We start from the raw sequence: 25,779 nt of genomic DNA, 5'->3' as shown, positions 1-25,779 counted from the left end.
GTTCTTTAAGTCCAACAAAGTTTGCCTAGGTACCCAACTAAGACAATCGCCTATATAGTACTGTACTGTAAGAGGTTTATCATACTTTTCCCACAAATAATACATAAAAAACAAACAAAAACAAAAAATAAAGAAAACAGTTTTAATCTTATAGTACAGTATCTTGAAAAGTACAGTAGTACCAGCTACATCACCACTGCTTTTACGCTTGTTTCCGGACATCCTGGGCTTGAGATAAAAATACTGTACTCTATACAGTACTGTACAGTAAAGTACACAAAAGCACAACCACTTGTAGAGGATGCACGCACGTGACAGTGTACACCAGACACGTGAACTCACTTATGTGATTGGACAGGCGAACACATGTTTGCATCTTTGAAAGTTCGCAACTTGAAGGTTTGTATGTAGGGGACTTAGTGTGTTCGAGATGGAAGGACACAGAGTACAGGACTTTGGGATATTGGCCAGAGGGTGCTTGATGAAATGGACCAACATTGAGTTAATTTATACTAAAGCATCAAGAAGAGTGCCTGATGTATAGAGCAGGCTCTCAAATAGTTATCTATTCATTCATTTTAATTCATTGCTATTGGCTGCTATAGATGATTGGTGGATAGATTGATAAAATTCAAAGGCTAATACAGAAAACAATAAAATGGTGCAACTAGGTATTGAAAAACACTGTCTTCTTTTAAAAAGAAGTTCTCTTTGGGGGGATTATATAATGTGAAAGGGCTCCTACTTGATGAAATGCTGGAAGGCCTCTGCTTTTTCTTATTCAATACTAGCTGTGCACAAACAGCAGTACCCATGGGCCAAGAGCATCCCACAATTTGTTATTCTGGCAACAGGCTTGTTTTGTGGCTTGGGCCTGAGTCGGAACTTCTTTGGATGCAGCATCAGGGCCCCTTTCACCACCTGCCTCACGGAGACTGAATCCGCGGCAGGCCCCTCAAGGTGAAGCGGAGCTGAGCTGGGCTGGGCTGAAAGTGATGTCGTTGACCTGATGGGTGAAGCCAGTCTTTGATCCATCAGCCTGTGAGAGTTTGATCCCATGGCAATAGGTGGCAGAGCCAGAGACCCTCGGCCTGGCTGCGATACCGGCCAGGTGTGACCTTGGTCCCAGGGAAGGGCACACAGGTTTGCCAGGCATCTGTTGTGTGCTAAGCCCTTTGGCACGAACTGTCCCTGATTCACCTTGTTTTACACTCAAAACAACCCTGGCGGGTCAGTGTTTGGTGAGACTCCCAGCCTTCCTGGTTTGTAGGCTCTTCATCTGAGAACTGAGCGCATAGACATCAGTGGTCTTCAGCCTGGGCTCTGTGAATTCTCAGGTTTCTGTGGAGAAGATACAGACGCTACCAGGGGTGGCAAAAAGGGACTGACAGGGGCAGCTTAGTCTTCCTCTTTGCCCTGACCTGCTCTAGAGTCTGGAGTTCCCTGTACACTTCTGTCTGAAGAATGGCTTTTACATTTAAAAATCTCACAGAGCACAGGTCTCTGTGATCTCTAAAATTCTTCCTGGGATCTGATCACCGCCTCTCCTGCAAATGCTCTTTGTGGCTTTGCATTTGAGCCTCCTTCTCTGTGCCTTGGTGTCCCTGCGTGCAGAAAGAAGGTTTGGATAAGAGAAGCTCTGGCCTCCGTGATCCTGGGAGTGCAGAGCGTGGTAAACACTTGGGCTCACTGAACCCCGTGTGGCCGGCACCCTGGAAGGGCCAGTGATACTGAAGGATGATCTCTCCATCTGTCCTGTCTCACGGGCACCGCACCCGGCACTTGCGGCTCAGTTCCAGGACTCAGGTCTCTCTCCACTTGTCCACATCAAGTCACATTGCCTCTTCCCATTTTCTCTTTCCTCCAGGGACCCATGAAGTGGTGGCGAAACCCAGTCTGGTCGCCACCCGTCCACCGAGGGCCAGAGATCAGGAAAGGAAGAAGGGCAGCTTTACTTCCTCCCTCAGGATGGAGCCTCGCAGCCATTCTGGAAAGAGCAGAAAATCCACAAAATTCCGGTCCATCTCCCGGTCCCTGATCCTGTGTAATGCCAAGACCAGTGACGATGGCTCAAGCCCCGATGAGAGATATCCTGATCCTTTTGAGATTTCCCTGGGCCGGGGCAAGGAGGGACTTTTCCTCTCATCTGTGCAGCTGGCAGACACGTCAGAGGCCGGGCCCGGCAGCGTTCCTGATCTCACGCTGTCCTCCGAGGCCGCTCAACTGCAGGCAGCTGGGAGTGATGGAGGCCAGAACTGTAGGAGGGTGTTCTTCATGAAGGTACGCCCAGGATTTGTGGGGCTGGAGGAGCCTGCGGCTGCCTTCCGGTGCTGTGAATGCAAGTCTTCGCGTCTTTTTATTCCAAAGTCAGGAAGGCACAGAGTTCTCATTCTGAACAAGAGCAGGGAAGAAGTTGAGGCAGGGCCCTCTGGAATGATGACAAGGAGCATGGCAGTGAATCAGGCTCAGTTAACCTTCCTGCTTGAGACATTCTTTGAGATACTGTGTCAGCCCCAGGTAAACTGAGCCTGGGTCCCTGCTGGAAAATGCCAGGTGCAATACACTGGGAAGGGCTCATCTCCAGACAGACAGTATCCAGCACACCACAGGCAGCTCAAATCAAATCCAGTCGAGAACCTGATAGAAGCTGACTTATAGGGCCCGGACTGAGAAGGAGCCGGAAGGTCGAGCAGGGCAAGGAGTACAGCCTGAGTGAGTTTGCACTTGAATGCTGACCGAGAACGTTCCCCAGGTGCCCCTTGCCAGTTCCAACACAGGTGTGAGTGAGGGCTGGCAGGCAGAGCCGTAAGGGAAGGGGGAGAGGGAAAACGAGGTAGGGTTTGGAGACTTGCCAAATTTCAGAATGTTTTCTCTTCTGTTAGACCGTATTTCAATTTTTGTTATTATAGCAAGGTGGAAATTGCAGGGTACTGTGAGATAGAGGCTGATTAAAGAATTTCACTCTCAAATTAGTCTCTGTAAGTCCTATGCCCTCAGCCTTCCATCAAAGGCAGGATTTCTCAAGGGTCCAAACAGCCCTGAACCTTGGAGCCAGTGCGGCTCACTCAGGGATGGGCCAGCCCCGAGGGGCTTCTCCCACACCTTACTGCCAAGATCCGCTGGGCACAGTCACGTGACTGTCAACAGCAAATAGGGAAGGTGTTCCGGTACCTTTGGAGGAGATGCAGTGCTTTTGCATCCTTCCTTGAGGAAGAAAATCATTGCTTAACACATGAATAGTAAACACCATCATGTAACATTATATAACAGGTTAGCAGGTCAGGCCCAATAATCTCCAGACACAAGCAGCTACCTCAAGGGACCCACCCAGCCTAGGTGGCTCCATTACCCACAAGGTGGCTTCTGTTGATATGACCTGAGCTCACCCGATAGGGTAGAAGGAGCGAACAGCAGCTCAGTGGGCTTGGGGGAGCCTGGCCAGGCTCCTGGTTTGCCACCAATGGTGTGACCAGTATACAATCCACCAACTGAGAGTCAAGATCATGAATGACAATACCAATTTATCCAGGTTAGAGTTCGCGTAAATGAAATTTAAAAATCATTTGGAGATTCCAGCGGACTCCAGAACGAACTTTTCACTTGCTTCTATTTAACTGAACAAGCATTTCCTGAGCACCTGTTACGTGCCAGGCACAGTAGGGATCCAGCCCCTGCCTTCAAGGAACTTGTCTCAAGTGGAGGAAAAAAAATACACTCCAAGAGGGCTGTGCGAGGCTCAAAAGGAGGCGGCACATCTCTAGGGGTGGGTATCCGTACATTTAGTCAATGTTTACAGAGTACCGACCCGTGTCAGACACTGTTCTAGGGAGTAAGCCAGACTCAGTCCCTGCCCTTGGGCAGCTTTTATTCTTGTGGGGGGATACAGATGTTAACGACTTAGCATCTGCTATAATATTAGAGAGTGAAGGGCTCTGAAGAAATATGAAGCAGGATAAAGGGATAGAGAGTGAGGAGGAGGGGCCGCTGCCCTTTTTGAAAAGGTGATCATGAAGGCTTCTCTAAAGAAGTGACATTTGAGCCATGATCTGAACGAATGAAGCAGAGAAGGGAGTCATATGAACATCGGGGGGAAGAGTGTTCCGGGCGGAGGGAACAGCATGTGCGAAGACAGGAAGAGGAGAGTGTGCTTGTGGAATGCTGGAGGAGAATAGGGTGCACGGGCCGTTCAGGGAAGGGGAGAGCGGGGGGGGATGGAGGCAGGGTGGTAACCAGGCACCATATGTGGAGTTTTAGTCTCAGAAGGATGGGGAAGCCTTGGAAGACGGAGCAGGGGAGCGACCCGATCCTTTCAAGGAGCACTCTGGCTGCTGAGCAGAGAATGGAGTGTAGGGAGGCCAGTTAGCAGAGCTACGACAATAACCGAGGCCGGAAGTGACGTGGCTGGACTGAAAGGGTCGTGGGAAAGGCACTGAGGATGCTCAGGGTAGGCATTTACTTTCAAGGCAAAGCCAACGGGATTTGTCGATGGAAGGATGGAGGGGGGCGAGAGGCAGCAAGTTTAACTGCAAGTTCTGACCTGACCTAACCCGGGGAAAGGAGGTGGCCTGTTCTAATATGGGAAGTACTCAGGGCTGCAAAAATGATCAGGAAAAGGTGAGATGTTGCCAGAAAGATGCAGGACCTGACAAAGCAGGGGTGGGTGGAAGAGAATCCTAGGTGGAGGGAGCCGTGTGAGCAAAGATGTGGAGGGGAGGAGGCACCGAGGGCTTATGCGTGGGCCACCGTGCACAGGAGAGGGTGTCTGGAGCTGCGTTTTGGGCTCCTGTCCAGTGACAGGAGGCTGGAGACCCGGGGAAGCTAGATGAACAGGCATAGGACAGGAAACTGGCAAGGGGTCAAGGATAAGCTCCACCTTTTCGTCTCACTGTGCACCATAATTTGGTTTAGAAAATGTTTTCACAGCTCTATCTCATTGTCTCCTTCCTGGGAGGAAGGAAGTCACAGCAGCATTTGTATTTCGGGGGCGAGGTTGGGCAGTATGGCACAGGGGCTGGCGGTGCGGGCTCATTAGTCTGACTGCTTGGGCTTGAGTCCAGCTTTCCCAGTTGTGTGATCCTGGACAATTCACTTCAACTTTTTATTTTATATTGGAGTATAGTTGATTAACAGTGTTGTGATATTGATAGTTGCAGGTGTACAGCAAAGTGATTCAGTTATATGTATACATGTGTCTATTCTTTTTCAAATTCTTTTCCCATTTAAGTTGTTACCTAATATGGAGCAGAGTTCCCTGTGCTCTACAGTAGGTCCTTGTTGGTCACTTTACCTTTTTGTGTGCCCATTTTCTCATCTACGAAATGGAGAATGTTAATAATGATATATGAGTTTTCTTAGGATAAAGTTATAAGTATTTACATAAGAAAATCCACAGTGCAGTGCGCATAGTAATTGCTTAATAAATACTATTATTATTATTTCTGCTTTAGGATGGGGATACTGACTGGCACTGAGTAATTAAGTAATTAATGAATTCAGTAGCATATATTAAATGTGCCAGGCTGTGGGCAAGACTTGTAGCTTTGCAATGCTCATGGGCTAACGAGGAAGACAGGGATGAAACAGATGATTCCTGTTCCGGGGCGTGGCTACAGATCTGGAAGGGAAATTGTGGGGCTGCTGAGGAGGAATGTGCAGCTCTATTTGGGGAAGGGCATCCCGGAGCGGGTGAAAGCAGGATCTCCAAGTAGACAATCCAGATCACAGCAGTGTGAACAGGCAGAGGGATGGGAAGGAGGAGGCTGGAAAGAGGTTTGTTTGCTGAGGTGGGGGGAGGAGTGATGGGCATTTGAGTCAAGTTCGAGGCAGGGATGAACTGGGAAGGCAGAGCGGGGTATTGGCCAGCTCAGAACCCAAGATTGTTTTTTCTTCTTTTTAAGGAGCACAGGTGATCTTTAACTATCCATTAATGAGTTCTAAGCAAGTAAGTGTTTCAGTTGTCTGAGCAGGTCCTGTATCAAAAGTGCCAGGGCAGAAAGGTCAAAGGTGACAGCTTGTCCCAATATCCTTTTCTGGAGGAGCCTCTGTGTACTCAATAACACCCCCCTCCCTCTCCCTTCTCACAGGGACACTCTAGCCCCCGCCCGGCTCCTGCCCTGCACCCAGGCATGACTCAGTTGGCCCAGATGGACTCCTCAGCTTCCAGCAATGCCATGGTTACACTGATTTCAAAACAACATCTGGAAAGAGGCCCTGTGACATCAGCCTCTTCTCTAGAAACGCCTAATATGAAAATTAAAAAAGAGGAAGTTAGATAAACAGCCAACTGAAAAAAAAAAAAAAAAGCCTTATTGGATGTGTTGTGTTTGGCACAATTAGGACTAAGTAAATCATCACCCAGGGATGTGACAAAGCCGGGCAGGGATGTGCAGAATCTGGCGTAAGCATTTGGATCTGTGCTGTGCGTTAAGGGACTGGCACGGTCCTTTTTCAGGAGGAGCTTCCAGACCCCTGGGGAAGAATGTTCAAAGCCAGATTCCCCAACCTAATAAACAAAAACGCAATGTATCAGACCTAGACTTTTCAAAGGAGGGAATGCACAGACTCCTTGGCTACTCCAGACCCACTGTCTTTTTCCAAATGGCAAGAGTATTTTTAAACGCCCTTTAAGTAGGATGTTGAGGCCAAAGGGGAGGGAGCCCACTCAGGTGGGACTGAAGCTTACCTAAACCACCCTGTTTCCTCTCTCTTCTCCTTTCTCCTTCATCCCTTTCCTTCTGTTTCTCAAACATTGGCAAAGCACCGGCTATGAGCTCTCCTCTGGGGATAGAGAAACACATTTGATACTATTCCCTCCCTCAGATTGCTTGCAGGTGTGAACAAAATTAATCCTGTTCCTTGTCCCCTCCCCTGAGCTATGGCTCTGCTGGTTCAGTTTTCTTATGGAAAGGGTCCCATGTAGGGGATGAGTAGTCGGGGAATTACATCCTCGAAGGAGCCTTCAAGGTTACCTTTCATTTTCCCAGAGCGTTCTACAGTCATAGGATTTATGTCCTTCATTATGGAACCTCCCTAGAGGCGAATGGGCCCAGATCAATCACTGTGACATCTAAGCAATCTCAAAACAAGAGAATGGCTTAGGTCAAGCTGACCTAAGGGACCTGCTTGTCCCTCCAGGAGGCTCAGCATGTGTGGACGAATGCTGTAGGTAGTGCTTCCTTGGAGGGAGACAGAGTGGTGGGGTGTGCGGGTAGGATTGGGGCAAAAAATGCAGAGGGGGACAGTGGAGGGAGGGGGGAGAGAGGAGGTGGTGGGAATGGGAGAGAGATACCACTTCTGCATCCCACAAGTCAAGCTTGACTCCAGATTTACTAGGGGTCCTTTTAAAGAAATTTTTGTCTATTGCAAAGTCATAAAGATATTCCCCCATGATGCTTCTAGAGGCTTTGTTGTTTTGTCTTTCACATTTAGATCTTTAATTCATATGAAGCCGATTTTTGTATACCTTGTGTACACATTAAAAAATTTTTTTCCTATATAGATATCCAATTGATCCAGCACTATTTTTTGAAAAGCCCGTCCTTGCCCCACTGTACAACAATGTCATCTTTTTTATAAGTCAAGAACTGTATCTGTCTATCTATTTCTGGCCTCTCCATTCTAAGTATTTTTTCTTTCTCTTTTCACTGATATCACACAATTTTAATGATGATAGTTTTAGCACAAGTTTTCTTCATATCTGGTAATACAAGTCCTCTAGCTTTGTTCTACAAACTAGAGTTGATAATTCTGGTGGGCTTTTTACTAGAATTGCATGGACTCTATAGATTTATTTGAAAAGAACTGACATCTTTACAATATTGAATTTTCCAGTCTGCTGACATGATGTGTTTCTTCAAAGTTTGGCTGCAGTTTTTTTGGTTTTCAGCATACACAATTCTTTTTTTTTTTTTTTTTTTGCCATTTTTGAATAATCATAGCTCTATTTCTTCCTTCTAATTTTTATACATTTTCCCCCTTTATTTCACTGGGATATGGCCTACAGTATAATGTAAAATAGAAGTGGTGATAGCAGTCATCCTTATCTCATTCCTGAGCTTAAGGTGGAAGTTTCATTATTTTGCAAATAAATATGTTTGCTGTAGGGTTTTTTGTGTGTTTTTGGTTTTTTTTTTTTGTAGATACTCTTTATTGGGTTGAGGAAGTTTCCTTCTATTTGCAGCTGGAAAAAAAGTTTTATTTTTCCCCTCATGAATTGTTGAGTTTTATCAAATGCCTTTTTTTCTGCATTAATTGAAATAATCATATGGATTTTTCTATTTTATTCTTGTTAATGTGGTGAATTACATTGACTTACTTTTTTAAATGTTAAAACAACGTTGCATTCCTGGAATAAACTCAATTTAGTTCTGGTATATTATCCTTTTAATATAACTGTGGATTTGATATGTTAATGTTTTGTTTGTGATTTTTGCCATTTGTGTTGTGAGAGAGATTAACCTAAAATCTTCCTTTCTTGTAATGTCCTTGTCTGATTTTCATATTATGAGTATGTGGGCCTCATGAAATGAGTTAGGAAATATTTTGTCTTTTCCGTCCTCTGGAATAGTTTGACTAATACTGGTGCTATACTTTTTTATTTTTAAATTTTATTTTACTTCTTATTTATTATTTGTTTATTTATTTTCAGCTGCGTTGGGTCTTGGCGGCACGCAGGGTCTTTCGTTGTGGCACACAGGCTTCTCTCTAGTTGTGGCGTGCGGGTTTTCTCTTCTCTAGTTGTGGCGCGTGGGCTCCAGAGCGCGTGGGCTCTGTCGTTTGTGGCACGTGGACTCTCTAGTTGAGGCGCATGGGCTTAGTTGCCCTGTGGCATGTGGGATCTTAGTTCCTGACCAGGGATCGAAACCATGTCCACTGCATTGTAAGGCAAATTCTTTACCACTGGACTACCAGGGAAGTCCTGGTGCTATACTTTTTTAAATGCTTGGAAGATTCACCCATGAGCCATCTGGGCCTGGAGATTTCTTTGTGGAAAGGCTTTAAACTACCATTGAATCTATTTAATAGATACAGGAATGTTTTGATTTTTAATTTCTTCCTGTATCAGTTTTGATAAGATGCATTTTTGTTCTAGGATTTTTTTATCTGAGTTTCTGAGTTTATTCGCATAAAGTTGTTCATAAACTATTAGTACATTTTAATTGAAAAATTTATTGAGATAATTGTAGATTTACACGATGTTGTAGAGACTAATACAGAGAGATGCTGTGTATCCTCTCCCAGTTTCCCTCATAGGTAATATTTGTAAACTGTAGTACAATATCACAGTCAGCATTTTGACATTGATAAACCTACTCATCTCATTCAGATTTCCCCAGCTTTATTTATACTTGTGTGTGTGTGTGTGGACATGGATGTGTGTTTGTACTGTAGTGATGTTCATTTTTCATTCCTGATGTTAATACTTTGCCTTCTCTCTCTCTTTTTAAAAATTCATCTATCATTCCAGTGATATATCTATTTTATGTCTTCAAAGCTTTTGATTTTGTTGAATTTCTCTGTCCTATGTTTTCTATTTAATTAATCTCTACTCTCATCCTTATTATTCCTTTCTTTTACATTCTTTAGGTCTAATTTTTTGTTTTTATTTTTCTAGCTTTTTGGAGGAAGCTTGGATAATCGATTTTCAGCTTTTTTCCTTATCCAATGCTATAAATTTCCCTCTAAGTTTAGTAGTTTCATCCATAAAGTTTGATATTCTATATTTTCATTATTTTAGAGAAGTAGGTAAATAGATAAAGATGTGTATATTTTTCTCTTGTGATTTCTTGTGTGACTCATGGTTTATTTAGAATTGTATTGTTTCATTTCCAGGTAGTTGAGGACTTTCTAATTTTTCTTTTTCTCTCTCTATTCCTAGATTGATTATTCTGTAGTCAGAGAAGAGAACATATTGTGGATAACTTTACTCAGTTTATCTCAGGAATCTGCTGAGACAGAATATATATATTGTTATTGTTGGATGCAGTGTTCCATATATGTCAATTAGGTCAAGTCTGATAATCACATTTTCCAGATCAGTTTTATCTTTATTGATTCCATTCCTTTATTAGCTACTGAGAGAAGTGTGTTAAAGTCTCCAGTTATGATTGTAGATTTACTTCTCCTTTTAGTTTTGTCAATTTTTGCTTTATATATTTTGAAGTTATATTTTTACTGTGCATACACATTTAGCATTTAAAAATATTTTCCTGGTGGATTAACACCTTTATAATTTTGGAATAGTCCCCTTTAGTCTATCAATTACTTTTGCAGAAAAATGATCTGATATTAGTATAGCTTAGCCTACTGTCTTTTGGTTAGTGTTTGCATTGCATATCTTTTTTCCTCTTTTTATCTACAACCTGTGTTCACCTGTATAAGGAATATTTCATGTAAACAGCATGTAATTAGGTTATTTTTCTTCCATCTTACAATCTTTATCTTATAATAGTGAGTATTGATACCATTTACATTTAATGTCATTGCAGATGAGTTTGGGTCTATATCTACTCTCTTAATTTTTGGTTTCTAGTTGTCCCCAAAGTTTTACATTTGTTTTTTTAATTCATCTCTTCTTGCCCTCTTTTAGATTAATACATTTTTTTTTTACTACTCCATTTGGCCTTCTATTAGCTTCTTAGTTATACATTTTTTTACTATTTTTTAACCATTAAAATATACAACCTATGTTCTTAATGATTTAGTCTCCTATAAATTTGTACTCTTAACAGTTCTCAGACAACACTTAGACCTTAGACACACAGCTCCATTTACATGTCCCACTTCTTTTTTGGATATTATCGTCATGCATCTCAAGTCTACAAACATTTAAAACTCAAGACTAGATAATTATTATTGTTCTGTAGAGTCAGTATTCATTTCCATTAATTCACATGTTTACCGGTTCCATCATTCTTCATTCATTCCTGCATTTCTGTGCCTCTCATTGCGATCACTTTCCTTCTGCCTGAAGCAGGCCTGCCTCTAACACGGGCAGGATCTGGGACAAGAGAACCAATGGAGATCTACATGCCAAATATCTCCATGTTTAAAAGTTATAAATCAAGGTAAAACTATGTTTAAAAATATATGTTCTGTCCTCCTCCCTTGACAAACATACCTTCATAAGTACTTGGACAGCCAAGTTCAAGTAAGTTCTTGGATTTCTCAGCATTTTGCACTGGAATGTGGTGGCACAGGGAGAGACTTTTCTTGGCTCTTGGCCACCGGCCATGCTCCCTTTCTTCTACTACCCACAGCACAGTCCAGTACCACAAGAGGTCTTACCTGCAAGAATGTGGACACCTGCAATTCTCTAATCATCACCCCCCAACTCCAGCAAACAGCCACCCTGGCACCCCTCCAGCCTAGGGCTGTACACATGAGTGGTGTGATTTGCTCTTGACCGGATAGACCCAGGGGAGAGAGACAGGTTGCGGGCGCAAGGTCCTTTGATGCAATCTGATGCCTCCCACCTCATTTGTTTCTCAGTTTCTCTCTAGCTAAATATTAGCAGATCACCAAAGAGGCCTGAAGCCAGTATTTATCTACCCTGGAGTTGGCACTCTTTTTATGGCACTGATTGAGATTGGGTACTGGCACATAGTAGTGGCTCTATAAATATTTGTGGGAAGAACGGTTGTTGCATAAATGAGTATAATGAGGCCACCCTTAAGGCCTAGAGTCTATTGACATAGCCTGAGCTGGCATTGGTTTTTTTGAGCCAACACATGGGTTTACATTGGACATTGCTTTGGGCATTCCCACTGGTTGGGGTCTGGAGTCACTGGACACTCAATCTGGGAATAAGAGAGCAGCAGATGAGGCCAGACGTGTGGGAGGCCCTCCCTCTGGGGCTGCCTTCCTAAAAGGATGCAGAATGCTTTGATGCACATGGGAATGGCCTCTGTAGTGTGGAAAACCCTGCTTTTCTTTACAAATTCAAATTATCGGTTAGGCAAAGTTACCACTCATGCAGAGTGACTCAGGATATGATGAGGTCAGATCAACCGTCTGAATCTCTGGCATGTGCTGTTGCGGGAAGAGAGGGTGGTCAAGGCCCTCTGTGAGCAGGCAAGTTTCTTCGTCTTGCTGCCTGCAAGCAGCTCAGCCTGTGGCTTTGAGGCCCAGCCTTCCTTGGCAAGTGGGAAACCCAATCCTTTGGCCGCTTGCCTCTTCCTGCCACAGAAGAGCAGCTTGTGGAGGCTGAGAGCAGCCCCTGGGAGGGAAGCTTGGGACTCCAGGACTCCCACGGAGTAGCCACATCCCCTGTGTGTGGGGAGGGAGCCTAGGGTGGTCCACGTGCAGGAAACGGGAGGGCCGGCCCACAGGTATGTTTAAGGAGCCCTTGCTGTCTTCCAGACATCACTACACGTGATTTCTAGTTGCTCTTTCCATAGTCAAAGACATTTGGAGCTATTTGCTTGGAAGCTGGTCTTCTGAACCTCATTGGTTCTGACAGGACACCATTTGGTTAGGGAAAGGGCGTTTGGTGGAAAGAAGCAGGAGGAGAAGGTGAATTGGGAAGAAGTAGTAAACCATCTACCTTTCCTGCTCTTGTTTCTCAGTATGGCCCTTCATATGTACATTACAGGCCACCTAAGGCTTCTCCCTATTCTTTGCATCTGTCCCACTAGTTACTCTCTCCAGGCTTCTGCCCTTGATGCCCCCGCTGCTTGGAATACCTTCTGCTTGGAATACCTTCTTGACTCTTGTCTTCATGAATCCATGTCTTAGTCATCCTTTAAGGCTCAGCGTCAATAGAATATCGGCCACGAAGCTTTTCCCGATCCTTCCTTTATTCTTTAGTTTCCACTATCCCTACTTGAAACAACCTTCTCCCTCTGGATTTCTAGACCATGCTGTGCCTCCTTATTTTACTACAGTAACTTACGACAGAAACACAAATGTATGTGTTCCCATTGAAGAATGAATTCTGGGTACTAGTCACAGGAGAATGTCTGAAAAAATATTAAAATCTGTGTGAGTTTCCATCACACGGATGTATCATAATTTATTGTTTTAGGATCTTAAAAATATTTTGTCAAATACTGAGAATATAAAAATGAATTTATAAAATGTATATGCACTCTAAAAAATAAAGTTGCCCTAAATACCTCTCTATCAATCATCAAGTTGAAGGAACAAAACTTACCATGAACTTTGTGGTCCCTTGAGTGCCCCTGTTGCCATCCCATTCCCACTCCTCAAAGAGGTAACCACTATCCTTAATTGTGGGGCTCTCATTCCCCAGCTTTTCTTTAGAGTGTACCATATCTGTTTATATTCCTGAATGATGTATTCACTAGTTCTAGCTACTTTTGATTCATCTTTTCATATCTTTTTAAAATCCTTTTACTTTTGACCTTCCTATGTCATTTCTTTCAAGTGGACAGCGTATAGTTGGGTCATTTTAAATTTTTACCTACTCTGTCAATCTCTCTATTTTGGATGTATTTAGATTGTTTACATTTAAAGAAAAATCAGTGTGTTTAAATCATTTACGTTTCAAGTAATGATTAATATGTTGGGGCTTAAGTCTGCCACCTTATTATTTGTTTTCTGTTTGTTTCCTCTATTTCTTGTTCCTTCGTTGCTTTTCTCTTGCCTTTCTGTGGATTACTGGAACATTTTTCAGAGTTCTGTTTTGATTTATTTACAATATTCTTGAGTATATCACTATTTATAATTTTCATAGTGGCTGCTATGTTATCATATTGTTATATTGCTATGTATTGCCATATTGGTACAACCGTTTTGCTATTTTGAGTGAAAACTGATTTCATTTAGGCCCCTTTACTCTCTTCATGTCTTAAATATTTCCTCTATATCCATTGAGTACCATGTCGGATGACGTTACAACTTTTCCTTCAACCACAAATATGATTAAAGAAACTCATGAAGGGAAAAATGATCTTTTATGTTTACTCCTGTTTTTACCAATTCTGCTGTTCTTTCCTTCCTGAAGTTTCCAGTTGTTTTATCATTTTCTTTTCATTTGGAGAGCTCCTTTGAGACATTCTTTCTTTAAGGGTAGATCTTCTAGCAACACATTCTTTTAGTTTTTCCTACATCTGAGAATATCTTTATTTCCTCTTTGTTTCTGAAGGGTATTTTTGATGAATATGGGATTTATAGTTGGCATGAATTTTTCTTCACTTGAAAAATATTGTCTTCCTTCCTCCTGCCTTCCATGTTTTCAGATGTGAAATCTGTCTTTTGACTTGGTGTTTTCTTGGGGAGGTAATGTATCATTTCTCTCTGGTTGTTTTTAAGAATTTTTTTCTCTGTCTATAGGTTTTCAGAAGTTTAATTATGAGGTATCTTGGTGTTAATTTCTTTGGGTTTCTTGAATTCAGTTCTCTAATCTCCATTTGCTTCTTTTAAAAAAGCTTCTGTTTCTTGGTTGATGTCTTTTAATTTTTCATTTGTATCACGAGAATTTGTCAATGATTGTTGAAGCATTTGTACGATGACTGCTTTCTAATCCTTGTCAGATAATTCTGACATCTGATTCATCTTTGTAGTGGCATCAGTGGTTGTCTTTTCTTATTCAAATCATGTATTCCTTGTTCTTGATGTTAGACGTGACTTTTAATTGTATCTTGGACATTTGCATTATTATGTTGGAGTCTCTTGATCTGGTTTAAATCTGCCATTTTAGCAGGCAGCCACCTGCTTACGTTTAACATATAGTTCTGGACTACTTTTGTGGGCTCTTGTTGTAATGACATTTTAGTTTTAAGAGCCCTTGCTATGCTATTCTGGTCTGCTTCATTTTTCTGGCATGGCTAGAGCTCTTGCTTAATCCCTGCAGATCTGCCTGCTGAGATGGAGAGAGCTTCTCTGGCCTGCCGGTATCACTGGTGACCATCTGCTGCTCAGTGTGAGGATGGGCAGAAGCTTCTGACCCTGGGTCTCCTTTGCCACTAACTGGAGGGCAGGAATACTGATCCTGCCCACACAGGTGGATCGACCTCCTGCTTGTGCCCCAGTTATAGACTGGGGGCTGGGTCAGCCTGGGGCTTTGCTGCTGCCACTGCTGCAGGTAGATTGGACCACCTGCCGGTGCTCTAGTTGTGGAACAGGGGCTGGGACACCTGCCAGGGTTTGCTGCTGCCAAGACAGACGTGTCACACCTACTGTTGGTACCCTGGTTGTGGGGCAGGGGCTGGGGATCCCACTAGGTCTTTGTTGGTGTTTCCTGTTTCCTGGTCTTTTGGCCAGACCAGAGAGAGCATTGTTGTTTGTTTGCTTGTTTCTTGTCATTGCCTATTGGCAGTTCTGGGTTGCAGGCCTTTCTAGTGCTTGATCTGGGTGTATAGTGCTTTATAAGAAAACACAAAGAATTCACCAGGCTGTCATTCCTCAAGTTCTGTGGTCACTCGCCAGTTAACCTTCTCCTTGCTGGCATTCAGAATATTTTTATTGTTATCTGTTGAATAATGTCCAGGGTATTTAGTTGTATTTAGCAGAGAGGAGGAAAGTGAGTCGACACCGTCTTGTCCTAGAACCGGAAGTCTCAGTTCTAGTTATTTTTGAAGATGATATGATCGCAATTGCATAGACTTACTTCTGTTACTCCGTGTTATGTTCCAGAAATTTATTCATGTTATTCCATTTTGCTGTGGTTCATTGATCTTCACTGCTTCATGGTATTCTATTTTGTGAACACACAATTGATTTATCCATCCTACTATGGACGGGCTTTGGGGATATTTCCCTTTACTCCTCTTCAGAGACTGTACTGCAACGGTCACTCTTGTACATTTCTCCATGTGCATGTCTGCAAGTTTCACTAGGGCATAAAAATAGATGAGGAATCAGTGAGTCTTAGGGTATGAATATCTTCATTTGTACCAGATACGCCAAATTATTTTCTAAAGTGATTGAGGCATCTACCCTTCCATCAACAGGTGTAAGTTTCTTGATTGCTCTGCACCTTCATCAGTTTTCTTTTTAAAGATTTTTTTTGATGTGGACCATTTTTTAAAGTCTTTATTGAATTTGTTTCAATATTGCTTCTGTTTTATGTTTTGGTTTTTTGGCCGTGAGCCTTGTGGGATCTTAGCTCCCTGACCAGGGATCAAACCCGCACTCCCTGCATTGGGAGGTGCAATCTTAACCACTGGACCACCAGGGAAGTCCCCATCAATTCTTGATATCATCAGGCTTTTAAACTTTCCAGTCTGGGGCCTATTAAATTGTCTTTTGTATTGATTGTAATTTGCATTTCCCTAATTACTAGAAAGATTGCACATACTTTCACGTGTTTATGGAACTTTTGAATTTCCTCTTATGTGATAGGTCCTCCCAAGCTTTTTCTGTTTTTGTTTTGAGTTGTTGGTCTTTTTCTTTTCCTAATTTTTAGCGTGTCCTTTTACCCCTTTAGGTGAAGAGCAGAAGTTCTTCATTTTAATGTGGGAGTTGTCAATCATGTCCTTTGTACTTTGTGCTTTTTGTATCTTATTGGAAAATTTCACCCTTTTCTAAAGTAAACACATTCTCTTATAATGTCTGTTCTCTTCTACTGTCTTCTGAGCATCTTATAATTTTGTCTTTTGTCTTTACATCTTTAATCCACCTGGAATTGGTATTTGTGAAGTGTAGGGGTACATTATCATTTTTTCCACATGGTTAATCTGTTTTCCCAGCAGGCCTATTGAAGTGACCCTCTTTCCCCACAGATATAAGTATAGTATTAGTTCTCTCACAGATCAAGTTTCCTCATATGAACGTGAAGCTGTTTCTAGGCTCTCTGTCCTGTTCTATTGGTCAGTTTGCTTCTGTTATGCCAAAACTACTGTCTTGATCATTATGTTTTTAAAATAAGTATTGTTCTCTTGTATTGAAATTTCTCTCTCTTCGTGCTTATTAAGGTCTGTGTCTTTCTTTGAGGCCCTTGGCTTCTTGATAAAAATTTAAGGATCAGTTTGTGATGTTCTAAAAAACACTTGAAATTTTGGTTAGTACTGCATTAAATCTGTAAATGAATTTGGGGGAGAACTTACATTTATAGAATAGTAAGCCTCCCATTTTCATGAACATAATGTACCTCTCCGTTATTCAGGCCTTAGTTAATGATTTTCAGTAAGTTTTGTAATTTTTTTCAGAAAGGGCTTACATATCTTTCATTGGATTAGTTCTTAGGCATTCTTTATTTTCTGGTGCAATTGTAAATGTCATCTTTTTTAATAATCCTATTTTCTAACTGTTATTTTCTGGAATATAGAAATGCATCTTAAAATAGTTTCTGAAATTAAATTGTTTCCAGATTATTGGAGATGCATATGAAGATATGAGAAAATAATACAAAGAGATCCATATATCTTAGTTTCCCCCAATGGTAACGTCTTGTAAAATTATAGTATACTGTCACAGTCAGATTATTGGTATTGAAGTAGTCAGTATACAGAACAATTTCTGTTACTGCAAGGATTCCTTATGTTGCTTTCTTATAGCTACACTCAGTTGTCTCCCACCTATACCTCCGCCCTCACCTATGGCAGCCATTTCTATACTTTTGTCATTTCAAGAGCTTTGTGCAAATGGTACCACACAGTATGTAACCTTTGGGGACTGGCTTTTTTTCATTCGGCATAATTCTCTGGAGGTTCATCCAGGTTTTTGCATGTATCAGTAGTTAGTTCCTTTTTACTACTGAGTAGTAAGCATTGCATGACAGGGGTGTGCAGTCATCCCTCGGTATCTGCAGGTTCTGCCTCCACAATCCCCAACTGGTTGCACCAGCGAATGCGGAACCCACAGATAGGGAGGGCAGACTGGACATAAGGGACTCGAGCATCTGCAGATTTGGTATCCTTGGGAATCCTTGAACCAATCCTTCCCTAGAACAAATGTAACACAGTTTGTTTAACCATTCACCATCGAAGGACATCTTTGGTGTTTTCGCTTTTGGGCAATTATGAATAGCGATGATGTTAACATTCCTGTATAGGTTTGGTGTGAACATAAATTTTCTGTTCGCTGGGATAAATGCCCAGGAGTGCAATTTTTGGGTTGTGCCATAGTTTTGTGTTTTAGTTTTAAAGAAACTGCTGAACAGTTTTCCAGAGTGGCTGTACCATTCTACATTCATGTAAACAAAGTATAAGTGATCCAGTTTCTCTGTATCCTCCTTAGTATTTGATGTCACTATTTTAAATTTTAGCCATTCTGAGAGGTGTGTAGTGATATCTCATTGTGGTTTTAATTTGTGTTTCACTAATGGCTGATAATGTTAAATGTATTTTCATGTGCTTATTTACCATCTGTATATCCTCTTCAGTGAAATGCCTGCTCCTATCTTTTCCTCATTTTCATTTTTTGAATTTTATTTTATTTTTTTATAGAGCAGGTTCTTATTAGTTATCTATTTTACACATATTAGTGTATATATGTCAATCCCAATCTCCCAATTCATCCTACCACCACCACCCCCGCCCCCCACTTTCCCCCCTTGGTGCCCATACTTTTGTTCTCTACATCTGTCTCTATTCCTGCCTTGCAAACCAGTTCATCTGTACCATTTTTCTAGATTCCACATATATGCGTTAATATACGATATTTGTTTTTCTCTTTCCGACTTAACTTCACTCTGTGTGACAGTCTCTAGGTCTATCCATGTCTCCACAAATGACCCAGTTTCATTCCTTTTTATGGCTGAGTAATATTCCATTGTATATATGTACCACATCTTCTTTATCCATTCATCTGTCAATGAGCATTTAGATTGCTTCCATGACCTGGCTATTGTAAATAGTGCTGCAATGAACATTGGGGTGCATGTGTCTTTTTGAATTATGGTTTTCTCTGGGTATGCCCAGTAGTGGGATTTCTGGGTCATATGGTAATTCTATTTTTAGTTTTTTAAGGAAACTCCATACTGTTCTCCATAGTGGCTGTATCAGTTTACATTCCCACCAGCAGTGGAGGAGTGTTCCCTTTTCTCCACACCCTCTCCAGCATTTGTTGTTTGTAGACTTTCTGATGATGCCCATTCTAACTGGTGTGAGATGATACCTCATTGTAGTTTTGATTTGCATTTCTCTAATAATTAGTGATGCTGAGCAGCTTTGCATGTGCCTCTTGGCCATCTGTATGTCCTCGTTGAGAGAAATGTCTATTTAGATCTTCCACCCATTTTTTGATTGGGTTATTTTATTTATTTAATTTTTTGGTAGTGTTAGAGAAGGAAGGACCTTCAGTGACATGCCAGGGAGTTTGGATTTGATCTTGAATACGTCATAGATTTAATTAGGAAGTCTCATGCATACCATCTGCATTTTTGTAAAATCATGCTGTCAGCAGAGTGTAGAGGGATTGAAGTGAGAAAAGACTGGGGGCAGGGAAACTGTGAATCAATGAATGAATGGATGAATATTCCATTTTAAGTGGTTTTATTAAGATATAACTCACACACCATACAATTCACTAATTTAAAGTATACTATTGAGTGATTTTTAGTGTATTTACAGAGTGGTGCAACCTTCACCGCTATCTGATTTTAGAACGTTTTCATTACCCACAAAAGCAATCTAATACCCATTAGCAGTCATTCCTCATTACCCCCTCCCCACCACACTATTGCTCCATCCTTAATCATCTACTAATCTACTTTCTGTCTCTATAGGTTTGCCTATTCTGGACATTTACTATAAATGGAATCATACAGTATATGGTCTTTTGTCACTGGTTTTTTCATCTGAGTAATGTTTTCAAGGGTCATTATGTTATAGCATATATTAGTACTTCATTGCTTTTTATTGCCAAATCATATTCCATTGTCTAGATATACCATATTTTATTCACCTGTCCATCAGCAGATGGACACTTGGGTTGTTTCTGCTTTGGGGCTATAATGTATAATGCTGCTTTGAACATTTGTGCACAAGTTTTTGTGTGGATGTATATTTTCATTTCTCTTGAGTATATACCTAAGAAAGGGATTGCTGGGTCATCTGGTAACTGTATATTTAACTTTTAGAAGAACTGCCAAGCTGTTTCCAAAGTATCTGCATCATTTTTTATTTCTACCAGCAATGTATGAGGGTTCTATTTTTTCCAAATCCTCCATATATTAGTGGATGTTAAGTGGGTGTGATGATAGCCATCCTAGTTGGTGTAAAGTGGTATCTCATTGTGGTTTTGATTTGCATGTCCTTGATGGCTAATGATGTTGAATCTGTTTTCATGTGCCTCTTGGCTTCTTGTATTTCTTCCTTGGGAAGATATCTAATCAGATCCTTTGTCCATTTTAAAAATTGGATTATTTGTCTTTCTATAATTGAATTGTAAAAGTTCTTTATATATTCTTTTTAAAAAAATATTTAATTAATTTATTTATTTGGTTACATTTTATTTATTTATTTGGTTGCGCCGGCTCCTTAGTTGTGGCATGTGAACTCTTAGTTGCAGCATGCATGTGGGATCTAGTTCCCTGACCAGGGATCGAAGCTGTGCCCCCTGAATTGGGAGCATGGAGTCTTAACCACAGAGCCACCAGGGAAGTCCCTCTTTATGTATTCTTGATACAAGTCCCTTATCAGATATATGAGTTGCAAATATTTTTTTCAATTCTGTGGGTTGTCTTTTCACTCTCTTGATGGTGTCCTTTAGAACACAAAAGGTTTTAATTTTGAAGAAGTCCATTTATCTGTATTTTCTTTTGTCACTCGTGCTTCTGATGTCATATCTACCAAGTCTTTCTCTAACCCAAGGTCATGAATATTTAGTCCTATATTTTTTTTCTAAGAGTTTTATAGTTGTAGCTCTTACTTGTAGGTCTATGATTTATTTTGAATTAATTTTTGTGTAATGGTGTGAGGAAGGGGTCCAACTTCATTCTTTTACAGGTGGATATCCAGTTGTCCCAGACCATTTGTTAAAAATATTCTTAAAAATACTTTTCTTAGATCCCATAGGCCATTGTAATAGCCTAATCTAAAAGATATACTATGAACTAGAACATAGCCAGCAAGAATGGATGTGTTGGGGAATTTTGAGAAGGTAGAATTACAAGGACTTTGTGGCTGTGGTCATGGGGACCACGGGAGGAGAAGCAGGACTTTTGGAGGACTCCTAGGTTTCTGGTTTCCACCCTTCCTCTCCATATGAGGAGGTATGTGGCCTCAGCATCCCACATGACCATGTGACCATCCCAGAACCAATCTGCTGGGGCCAGTTATTTATCCTTATGACTTAAAGATCAAGTCTGCTGCTGCATGATCAACCCAACCACAGGAAACAAGCCTTGATCAGGAGGGCAGTTGGATTCCATTTTGTGGCTCCCTTAGACTGGAGCAACTATAACGTCTCAGTTCAAAGAGAAAATGGAAAGTCTTGTATGTAAGAGGAATGCAGTCACCAAGCTCCAGAAGCATCAAGCTGTGTCAGCAATGTTAAGGGTCTGTATACAAAATGAACCCTTCTAACAGAGTAATAGAGCCTTGTAACCTTTGGGGAACAGTTTAGACTCCAGAATAATGTTGCTTGTAGAAAAATATGCCCCAGAATTCTGCATCTTCATTCCAGGTTTACTCCTTGGTTACATGCGGATCATGGGTTTTTTCCATTTCTTGGGGTTGGCTGTTAAGTCCTAGCAGTTACGTGACTGGTCCTTACTTTGGGAGGGCTCTCTGGACAGTCTACCTCATCCCCCACTCAGGCACCAGTGGGACTGATACATGTAGAGACTGCCACCCAGGTAATGATGGGGCACACCACCCACAGAACCGCTGCTCTGGGTTGCAGTCTCTGAGGAGAACAAGGGGAAATGTGTCTGGAAATGACTTTGCCAGCCTCTGACCTCAGTGACAAATCCTTGGCCTCAAGAGCAGCCCCACCTTGGGAGCAAGAATAGAAGAGTTCTGTTCTGTGCAAATGTTCGTAGGGGCTCCTACAGAGACTCCTTTGATGAGAAAACACTCCACCCAGGACATCCTTGCCAGACGGAGAGGGGCCAGGGAACCAAGGGAGGATGTTTTGTCCTTGTGAATGATCTTCTGACATGTGATCATTTCAGAGAGGACAGTAGCCCTTTTGCTCTTTAAACATAATCATCAGTTACATTCAGAAGTATAGAGCTGAAAGTGGTTATACAAGTTGTTTAGACCAACCCTTCACCTTACAAAAGAGGATGCCAAGACCAATCAACTGACCAGTCCAGGGTCATAAGAGGCTTAATGCTGCTGGCCTCATGACCCTTTATCTGCTCTATCCCACTGTGCATATCTCATGGAGAAACATTATGCTCAGGGTTTTATGATTAAAAAGAATGAATAATACCTTGAGATGATCTCAGAGTCTAGATGAGCACTGGATACTTGTTGATGTCCAGGAAATAGAAGGTCCATAGAACTTGTGCATTGCCTCTATTTTTGGAGCTTTTAGGGGCCATATAGTTTTTTACATACATGTCTGATAGAAAATTGCTACTTAGATCTCATCTTCTGTTTATGGTAGTACATTTCCATTCTTCCCTGTAGCAGCTATCCAGTGAGCAGATTCATACCACAGCCACGTCAAAGTGAAGCACCTCCATTTTTCACAACTATCCGAGAGCTTGACAGTAGCCTGGTTAGATGCAACTCATTGAAAGCTTCAGCTAGTTCAGAGACTGGCTACGTGGCAGAGGTTACGTGTCTCATGTCTGAGACAGCTTTGGCTGGAGGACATAGGGTTGTGAAGTAGAAGGACTCGTCCATGAACTTTGCGCAGGCAACAGAGGATCTATGGTCGGCATGTCCACAGTGAGATTACTGTTCCTGGAGCCATGGCCAGAAAAGGCTGAGCCGCTGAACTGTAGAGAACAGGGTGGCCGAGTGGTTGATCCGGCTGGTTCAATTTCTTTTGGATAAGGTCTAAAGTCTTTTAAGATTCCCTGTTCTGAATGTGGCGTTAACCATTTCCAGGTAATCTGGACCAAAAAAAAAAATAGACTCCACTTCTATGATTCTTCTGCCATCAATTGGCTTTATATGTCAAGCAATTTCTGAATCATGTTTTGAACAGGGAGCTTTATAAAGAAGATTAAAAGAAAGAAATTTAACAATAAATATACTTTGTCTTAAGTCTTCTAATGTGACAATGGAAATAAATGTAAAATTAATCACTTGTTTCTGGTCTGAAGTAATACATGCTCATTATAGAATATATGAAAAATACAGAAAGTTGTAAAAGAGAAAATAAATAGCTATAATCCCATCACCCAAACACAATCCTGCCAATTCATGAGAGCAAGAACTTGTCTTTCTCGGGTACTGCCATATCCTCATCCTTGGAATAGTGCCTCATACGTAGTAAATGCTTAGTAAAATATAGTGAATGAAAGAGTGTTACTATTTTGGTGTATTTATTTACAGTCCTTTTTCTAGGCCTATTTTACATGATTGTAGTCAGACTCTATTCAGATCATAATATCTTTTTTTTCTAACTTACCATGATAATACAAGTATATCTATATCCCAAAAGCTCTTTATAAACATTATTTTAAAAGATACTTAGTATTCTATGTTTTGTGTTTACCTCATTTACTTATTTATCTTCATCTTACTAGATATTTGGGGGGAAATACATTTCAATTGTACTTTGCAAATAAGGCTTCACTTCAAACAAGTAGACATACTGGCTGTTTTATCAGTGAATCCAAAAGAGCTACTGAAATAACATGTTATTATTTACTTTCATAGTCTCACTGGAGAACATGAAGAGGTGGGAATAATGCCAGAGGGCAGTCTTGATATTAGAATTAGGACATGACCTCGAGAAACTATTGGAGCTAAGAAATATCTTTTGACTACCATATCGTATGAAACAGCTAATTCAAAGAACCAGTCATTTTGCTAAATCCTAGAAATATGGAGTCTCAAGAATGCAACTGAACTAAACCACCTTCCATATAATCCCTGTTCTCTCCTTCAAAACATTTCCTGGGCTACCCTGGTTAGAGAAGATAATTTTGTTCAGGTTAATATAGCACCATCTGCTGGTGAAAAGGAAAATGAATGTCTAGGAAGATGAGTTCTCTGATTTTAACATTGATGTGTACAAGAAATAAAAGGGAATTGATATGTGGTTTCTTGCAGGATCCCCTTGTGTCAGAACTGGATACAGTTTTAAAAAGAAAAAAAGGCTGTGAGTGGACTTCTGGCTCCAGATGGTTACAGAGTACACTTTATTAACTCCCCCATCTCTTAGAAATTTCTATCAAAAAAAAAAAAACAAAAAACAAACAACTACCAATAGGGAGAAAAGCATGTCAGAACAGGAAGCCACGGAAAGGGGCCAACCACATTCTGGAACCCATGAGAACTTTCTGCATGACATAGTGCAGGTGAGACTGGATTGAGGGAAGGGCTTGTTAGCCTGCCGTTGACCACATGGGAGGGAAAGGCCTGGGGAATGAGTGGGACAGGGGCCAGCAGACCCCTCATCTCCAATACCTCCCAGCTCACAATGCCGGGGGCTGGAGGGGAGGATGGGTTACTTGGTGCATAGTGAGAGGCAGCGGTAGATCCTCCCTCCTTCCACTCTGGGAAATGTACCAGGTGCTGGAAGTCGGCAGGCACTTGGCACACGAAATTAACCAGCACTGCCAAGCCTGGCTTTGAACAAGACAGACCTGTCAGAAAAGGGTGGCAGGTACCCCTAGCAAACCTCTATGCTAAAACACTAAATCCCAGGTAGCATTTGAGCCAACTAGAGTTTCTAGATAGGATAAACAATACCCCTAAATTCTATACTCAGCAAATCATTCAAGTGTGACGACCACAGGAAGACATTCTCAGACATGCAAATATTCAGAGAGCTTTCCATCTGCACAGCTTTCCTGAGAACACACACACACATACCCACACTCTCTCTTTCTCTCCTAAGGTTTATGGTCGTGAGGGATAAAACCAACATAACTCAAGAATTAAGTCAAGATCATTGTGGCTAATAAAGTTATGCAATAAAAAAAGATACAAAAAGTAGTTCTGGGAAGAGAAGTAAAATAATTAATACCATTATCCTCATTGTTAACCTCTAGCCTTCTGTCCATCTGTCCTCTGTTTCTAAAATACCAGGGTGAGGAGAGGGAAGTGCGTGGAAATTGTTTCAGATTCTCATCTTACCTGAGGAAGGGTCATATGTTTTCTATTTCATCACTGACCCTGATAGAGAGATGAGTTCAAGTATGTGGTTTAATACATACTGCTTATAGACTCAGTACAATGAGTTCCCAAATTATTAGTATAAAAAAGAAGCAGGGAAAATTGGATCAATATGGCAAGGTAGAAAAAGAATAACAGAATGATAACCAAATTTAACTTAAGACTATTGATTTTTCAAGTCCTAAATGAAATCTTTATGGAGAGAAATCAGCAGTATAAGAAAATTGTAATACACTCAACAATGCATGGATGGTTCAATATTAAGAAATCTCTTTATATAATATTCTTTCAGTGACTGTTTCTAAGTGCCTATTATGTGCCAGAATGATGGAACTTACTTGATCATCTTCTCTAACACATTCCTCCCAGCCTCCCATTCACGTCAGTCTCTAGTTCTTTTCTTGGTAGCACTTATTATTCTCTGTCATTATCTTTCACCTTTATCTGTTTGCTTGTTTGCCGTCGGTCTTCCGTCATGAAAATGCCTTTTCCCAGTGCCCTTCCCTGTCTTGTTCACAGCTAAATCCCTAATGCCTAACAAAGAACCTGACATGTAATAGCTGACATAATCATTCAACATTTATGGCATTAGTTCAACATTTATGCAATCTCTATTCATTCTTTATTA

At 41.3% G+C, this 25,779-nt stretch overlaps 1 protein-coding gene across 8 annotated transcripts in view; it reads left to right on the top strand.

Annotated features, from left to right (window-relative positions):
• IL16 (interleukin 16) overlaps positions 1–25,779 on the top strand; it is a 118,243-nt gene that overhangs the window by 44,886 nt on the left and 47,578 nt on the right. For 4 of the 8 annotated variants that reach the window (XM_082388467.1, XM_082388472.1, XM_082388473.1 and 1 more), the window contains one exon: positions 1,868–2,280. In XM_082388467.1, the coding sequence (XP_082244593.1) occupies positions 1,868–2,280 (413 nt within the window). The other 4 variants (XM_082388471.1, XM_082388470.1, XM_082388474.1 and 1 more) reach the window with 4 other exon arrangements.

This window comes from Balaenoptera borealis (genome assembly GCF_965194805.1).
Source record: "Balaenoptera borealis genome assembly, chromosome: 3".
Lineage (NCBI taxonomy): Eukaryota > Metazoa > Chordata > Mammalia > Artiodactyla > Balaenopteridae > Balaenoptera > Balaenoptera borealis.
This window is presented reverse-complemented; position numbering and strand designations above follow the sequence as displayed.